This window comes from Triticum urartu, chromosome 2A, assembly GCF_056163025.1.
Source record: "Triticum urartu cultivar PI428250 chromosome 2A, HENAU_Tu73, whole genome shotgun sequence".
Taxonomy (NCBI): Eukaryota; Viridiplantae; Streptophyta; class Magnoliopsida; order Poales; family Poaceae; genus Triticum; species Triticum urartu.
The window spans coordinates 63,938,655-63,946,080 of NC_141874.1; the positions used below are offsets into that span (position 1 = coordinate 63,938,655).

The following is a 7,426-nucleotide window of genomic DNA, read 5'->3' on the forward strand; positions in this document are numbered from 1 at the left end:
TAATAGACATACACCGTTCCTACCTATCTTTATTGATCAGTGGAAAATTTATAAGAGTGTTCCATCTATCTAACGAGCTAGTTTACGAGTATAGAATTCCCGCATGAACTTAATCATTGGTGGGGCTTCATCTGTTCCTATATAGGTAGACAAAAGACAGTAGTTTGGTAGCCATCTTCACGGGATGCAATAAGATGAGGTGATTCCGCAGTGTTTAATAGGGAAAATTAATAAATTGTATATCTCAAATTGCGCCAAATTTTCTTCTAGCAAACACAGTGTGGTTTAAGCTCCCTCGATTTTATTTAACTGAAACCACACTTTTTTTCAACCGCAAAAAAAGAAGCCACACTCTTTTTAACTAGACGAAAAATTAAATTGTTCATCTTAAGTTGCGCCAAATTTAGCGTCACTCTTGTGTTCCTTTTAACAATCCTCGTACCAATCCAGTCGTGTGCATGCACCCTTATTGTTCTATGGTTGTCCGGATCATCCTTTAACTGCTTTTGAGTTTTGGCCGAACTGCACGGACAAATGAAGAATCACTACAAACACTGCATCAGTAATCAGAAGCACGGTATAAACCAAGGAGGAAAGTTATAAAAAGTTGTTAATAATTACTATATCTAAAGCCTTGACTGCTACCTGAAGGGTCAAGCCATCAAGAGAACGTGTTTCATTTACTCATCCGTTCTAGTGGCACAGTGGATTGGTATAGATATCCGGTCCTGCATGCTCGGAGAACGGTGCAAGTTTTTTCTCCCAACTTTTTCCCGAAAAGGAAGGATACACCTCCCGCTCTCTACACCCTGGAATGCACGCTCGGATGCGCACACAAGCTCATCTCTGAACTTGTGTTGCCACACTTTCTCTTCCAGCTCGTGAAAACTTCGAGGCTTACGTATGATGCACCTGGTCACGTTGAATTAGTTCCACTCAGGGCAGAAGTCAATTGTTTTCATTTCGTTTTCATATGGCTGCTGAACGAGGGCAGTGATACGGAATGGTCAAGAGATCGATCGATGCAGGGACTGCGTACCTAGCTTAGCTAGGAGTGCTCGGGAGCTTATCATTTGAGCTGACCTGCACGCGCCAGGTTTGTCACGGAGCTCCATGTCAATTCCGGCAAGTGGAGTGCTCGGGAGGAGTTCCTACAGCTCTAGCTCTGGCTGCGTGCGCGTCCGTCGCCGTCGTCATCGTGACGGCTCACGAGGACGGATGACCACCACCATCTCTCTCAGCAGTTTCGAGATCGGGTGGGCGGGCCGGCCGGCCGACGGCGCGCGCACGTCGACACGTGCGACGACGGCGACAAGACGGGCGACGGCAAAGCTAAACCCCGGCCCGCCCAGGTCCATCGCCCGAGTTCACGTCAACGGCGACGTGCGCGCGCTCGATCGTACGCCACGCTAGATGTGCTACACGTCGTTGTTCTTCCGATGCTTGTCTGGTTCCATTTGTTTTGGCAGACAAGTAGGACAAATTCACTATTTCAATCCTTTTGGTTAACTTAAAGCACGATCTGATCCTATGTGCATTTTTTTTGGATATGCCCATTTTTCTATCGTCATTGTCTTTGGCAGTATGCTAGCACATCCTATGACCAAGGTCTTTGGCGGTAGAACTTACGTACACTGTCACGCCTGCTCGGTATGAAAAAGACCCTATCGTCATGGTCTTTAGCTGTAGGGAGATGCATGCAATGATAATAGGGGCACACATGCAATAACACAAAGATGAAAACCCTACTGCTATAGGCTATGACGGTAGGGTAATGCATCTTATCGACCATGGCATTAGGATGCGTTACTGTACCGTCAAAAACAATGACGATATACAAATGATCAGATCCAAAACAATTATGCACATATGTCAAATCGTGCTAAACTAATGAAAAAAGGGTCAAAATAGGAATTTGGCCGACAAGCACTACCCCAAAGGTACCCTATAGCTAAGCTACGGGCCTACAGTACGTGCCTGGAAACAAAAAAAGTCGTTTGTTCGTGCATGTGATGTGTGTGCACAGATTGATAGATATATGCATGTGCAGTGACCGTGTGTCATTAAGACGAATCTTAGCGTTGATGGGTTTGGTAGACTAGTTCGTTCGAGATATAGGTTTGTCGTCTGTCACTTGTCACACACGTTTGGTTGGTGTTCTCTCGACTAGTGCACCTACGTGCCTGCTTGACTTGAGTAACTCGACTCTACCTAGTTTTCTTTAGAAAAACACTGGCCGAGTTTCATAGCATACAGCTTAATGATAGCTAGTGTCAGGTTGCTTGTCACACCGTAAAAGTAGTGGCTACGGACCTAACTTCATACATGTTGACGTACATATGGGACTGACCAGCAAGTCAAGGTTTTTATTGCGAAAAGAAGTACTCCCTTCGTCCCGAATTACTTGTCGAAGTGGATGCATGGCAGGCTACGTCATGGGCTCAGCCGTCACGGCCTTGATCTGCGGTGCTACTTTGGCTGTTGCGGCTGCAATTGTGGTTGTGCTAGTTTGGCCCTAGCAATCTCCGTCTGTCATGACGTCTTCCTATCGAACGTAGACCTCTTCGATCTGGCCACTGACATATTTCGGTCTTCCCTGTCAGAGATCTATATGGATTGGCGAATGTCGTCTCTGGATATCTAGATCGGAAAGGCTCCGGTCGCGCTGTTATATTATCAGCCAACACGGCTTCAAAAGGGCGCGACGCGAAGCTTCGCTTTATTATCAAAGTCGTGGGACATGTTTAAGTCAAGATTTTCAAGACATTGATAGAGGTGGAGAATGTCATTGCGGCTGCGATTGGAGGTCTTGAAGCATTGGCGGAAAGGTGTACTGGATGCGATGCAGACTGTGTGCTAGGTGTTTGGTGGATTGCACAACGGCCTTGGCAAGCGGGGGCGGCAACACTAGAGGTCTGCAATTTCGGTGGTGTTCCTCGAGTACCGAGTCTCGATTCCTAAGTGAAATCCAATGTCTGGCCTTCATTGGTTGTACATGGCAATGACCTTGTCGAAGGCATTGTTTTTTCGGTGAACTCGGACTTTTTGCATGGTCAAAACTCAAGATCTTCGATTGGGCAACGATAACGCTTATGCGTTGTTTCCTTCTAGAAGGCGTTGCTTTTGGAGAACCTTTTTTGTAAGCCGGGTGTTGTTTTTGGTGGTAGTTAGAGGGTTGTTGTTGCTAGTGACTGATCACCGTGGCGGGGCTCTTTTCTTCTTTCTTTTTATTTCTTTCTTTGGTTGTGTGTATCCTTGATGTCTTTGAACATCTTGTTGGTACAAAGGCCGGGTGTAATTCGTATCACCGTGATATTAATATATTCCCTTTCACGAAAATATATAGAAATGAATGTATCTAGAACTTAAAATACATCTAGATACAATCATTTATGCGACAAGTAATTTTGAAGTAGGGAGTACTCCGTATGATTGTATGAGCTATTCGATTAGTTGTGATCCGCATGCACATATGGACTTAGATGGCATCCAACACTGGCATGAACACGTTGGTCAATTCATTAACCAGCCATTTCATACTCTAGGGTAGCTTTATTGATGAGTAGCGGCGCGGAATACTGGAAATAAATCATGTATTTTATCGGGGAATGAATATGGCACGTCCACTTCACAATTTGGATTTCCTGAGTCAGGTCTTTCAGTTGATAAGGACGAGCCATGCATGGCCAATGAATTCATCGAGAAGCTAGTGCGATGGCCAGTGGCCAAGTACTCGAGTATGTGGATCGACATAACGTACTACGAAACTACCAACGAGAAACACCACATCCACACCACAACCAGATGCAAGGACTTGCACAATGCCAACAAAAACACCACATCCACAACCAAATGCAAGGACTTGCACAATACCAACTGAAGGTTGGACTTGTTTCAAACTCGGATACAATCATACGGAGTACTCCCTATGTTCGGAATTGGTGTTTATATAACCCCCCACCCCCCCTCCAAAAAAATTATATTCTGGTTTGTTCAGTTAAATAAATTAACAGAAATGCTAGAACACAGTCGCCCGATTATTTTAATGTTCCAAACTCTTTTTTCATTAATTGGTGTCACAGTCTCTCCCTGGTGAAGTTTCATATACTTATATGAAATCCGAAATAAAAGTTACTTTTGCGGCCACACTTTTACAATTTGGCAAACAAGAGATCAAACCTTTAGAAAAATCACTTGTCAGTCCCCTAGATTAAACTTTACAAAAAAATTTCATAAATTACACTCCCTCTATTCACAAATATAACATGTTTTAATTTTCTTTTAAAATGAGATGTATGTAAACACGTTTTGGTGCACTCATTTCAGTTCATATGCAGTCCATTTTGAAATATCCAAAACATCTTATTTTTAAGAATGGAGGGAGTACTTTTATTTGTAGCAATTGCACCTTTAAAAAAACTTCCATAAATGAAACCAAGTCTATAAACAACAAGAGAAATAACTCGGTTCTTTGCATTCCGAATGAGAATAACCCACCCCGACAAATGAGCGGTCAAGCCGGATGACAAAAGTGTGAGTAAGAAAGATTAAACTTCTCAAAAACTTTCACGAATCAAACTTTTATTCGTAGCAATTGTGCCTTTCAAAAAACTTCCATAAATATTTCGCAAAAAATAAACTTCCATAAATGAAACCAAGTGTCCAACGACGAGAGAAACAACTCGGTCGACAAAATGGAGGGAGTAGATTTTTCATGCATGCTAGATTTCTCCCCCTTTTTCTCAAGACGATGCATGCTAGATTTTTAAGAAGGGGAGATATCACATGAGCGAGGACTCCATCGACAAAAGAAACCCAGCCAACGCACCCATGCACACCTCATCCGGCCGGTGTGCAAGAAAGATTCCACACTGGCACTTGCACAGCTAGATACTCTACATGCTGCTAGATTTTTCATGCACGCCAGATTTTTTCTTGAGAGAATGAACGCTGGATTCAAGAGTCGGAGAGCAGTGAGCGGCGGCTAGCAGATACGGTTGCGCACAGCTCATCGACGCAAACGGGACTGGCGCACGCCCGCCCCCGACCTCCTCGCTGACACCACACACTCACGCCGGAATAATCGGCCGGCCGGTGGGACGCGACCCCTCCCCCTCCCTGTACATGCAGCTGCCGCTTCTACCCCTGGAGAACCCTAACAACCACAGGTCCCTGCCACCCAGCGCTAACGGACAGGATACCTTGGACCATATAAGCACACGCCCGCCCGTCCATCCCATCCGGCCACTCGATCCCCAGGATAGATTCTGGTCTGGTCCAGTGTGTGTGTGTGTGAGCGTCTCCCTTCCTCTTTTGATCGTGTGTGCAGCGTGCGTGTCGATGGCGCAGCAGGGGCAGGGCGCGGCGACGTCGCTGCCGCCGGGGTTCCGGTTCCACCCGACGGACGAGGAGCTCATCCTGCACTACCTCCGCAACCGCGCCGCCGCCGCGCCGTGCCCGGTCCCCATCATCGCCGACGTTGACATCTACAAGTTCGATCCATGGGACCTCCCTTGTAAGTTCTCAACCAATCAACCGATCACCGCTGTATGTAGTCCCTGCTCTGCTCACCATGGTTCGGCTCTGATGATGAATGGAACTGCAGCCCAGGCGGTGTACGGCGACTGCGAGTGGTACTTCTTCAGCCCGCGGGACCGCAAGTACCCCAACGGCATCCGCCCCAACCGCGCCGCCGGCTCTGGCTACTGGAAGGCCACCGGCACCGACAAGCCCATCCACGACGCCGCCACCGGCCAGGGCGTCGGCGTCAAGAAGGCGCTCGTCTTCTACAAGGGCCGCCCGCCCAAGGGCACCAAGACGGCCTGGATCATGCACGAGTACCGCCTCGCCGCCGCCGTCAACACCTACAAGCCCATCAAGTTCCGCAACGTCTCCATGAGGGTACGTGACGTCCATCCCACTTGCTTCCATAAATTAGTTATCGTTTGGTTCGTTACCGGCGGCGCCGGCCATACCCGCGTGCAACAGTGTCACGCATCCTATCCTGATCCTCTTGGCGCCACGGCCCACGCGTTTGCTTTGTTGCACGGTTGCACCGGCCGTGCCGTTGCAGCGTTGATCGCTAGAAATGCATCCACCTTTATTTAATGACTGAATTACCCTCTAACCTGAGATGACTGTGATTAGTAGTACTATCATGCTAATAGTATCATATCACATCGAGCTGTACTTTGATGAATGATACCTTATGAGTGAGCACGAGAGATGCTTAATTTGTTTTCCTCTGCTTTGATTGGAGAAGAGAACAGCTTCGCGATTGATGGGTAGCTAGCTAGTGGCAGCCATTGATTCGTCAAGTTCAATAGCTTTCGACAGCGATAGGCATGGTGGTACCGGTACCGATATTGATTGATTTATTTATGTTGTTCATATGTCTGCAGCTCGATGACTGGGTGCTCTGCCGGATCTACAAGAAGACAGGCCTGGCGTCGCCGATGGTGCCGCCACTCGCCGACTACGACCACATGGCCGACCACGACGACCTCTCCAGCGGCGGCGCCTTCACCTACGCCACCTGCAGACCCCTGATCAAGCAGCAGAATCACCAGCAGCCGCACGCCGGGAGGCTCCCGACGTTCCCGTCCATCTCCGAGCTGTTCGACGACTACCCGTTCGCGCAGAACTTGGACACCTACGTCGAGCACGGCGCCACCCACCACCTCGCCGTCCACCCCTCCCTGAACCAGCTCCTCCCCGTCGGCGACACTAGGCACGTAGTGGAGCCGTCGTACTACGCGCCGTCGACGTCGTCTCCAGACGCTAGCGGCGGGAGCGCCAGGAAACGCAAGGCGGTGAGCCCGGAAGAACGCGGCACGCACCAACCGTCGGCCAAGAAGCTCAACGGGTCGTGCTTCGATGCGCCGCCGCAGTCGGCGAATGGCTGGCAGGCCGTGGCGTCCGTGCTGGGCGGCCTCAACCATCACATGCTTCCTCAGTTCTAAGCCTGCTCTTCACGACCCTTCTTCAGGATCTTCACGTCCGTGATGGCGCACGTTGGACGAAAAAGAATTCTTATATGACCTGCTTGTACGCTTCATCTCAGTAGACCCCATCTATCAGATGGCACGTGGCTTTGCAAATCTCAAAGCAACCAAAGCACCCAACCTTATGGTCCCCATCACCAAATCCTGGTGTTGATTAGAATTCCTATATGCCATTTTTTTGAAAGAAAGGGTTTTCCCCGTCCCATTTTATTATAAGTGAGGCACACAGGCCAAGTAGCAGGGCCAAATTGACAAGATTTCGGTATTTTAAGCAACAAATAGAGCCTACAAGCCAAACATCAGGAGCCAATCGTCGACATGACAAATTTAGCTAGACTGGCATCTTGCAAATCCAACGATGGGTTGATATGGAGCTCTCCTCTTTGCCAATCCAGAATCAACAAGCATCTTTGAAGCAACAC

At 48.2% G+C, this 7,426-nt stretch overlaps 1 protein-coding gene across 1 annotated transcript; it reads left to right on the forward strand.

Annotated features, from left to right (window-relative positions):
- The first annotated feature begins 5,109 nt into the window (after positions 1-5,109).
- Positions 5,110-7,214, forward strand: LOC125535609 (NAC domain-containing protein 2). Its single transcript, XM_048698670.2, has 3 exons — positions 5,110-5,515; positions 5,606-5,901; positions 6,402-7,214. The coding sequence occupies exons 1-3, from the start codon at positions 5,125-5,127 to the stop codon at positions 6,960-6,962; spliced, it is 1,248 nt and encodes a 415-aa protein (XP_048554627.2). The 5' UTR covers positions 5,110-5,124; the 3' UTR covers positions 6,963-7,214.
- Positions 7,215-7,426: the final 212 nt, after the last annotated feature.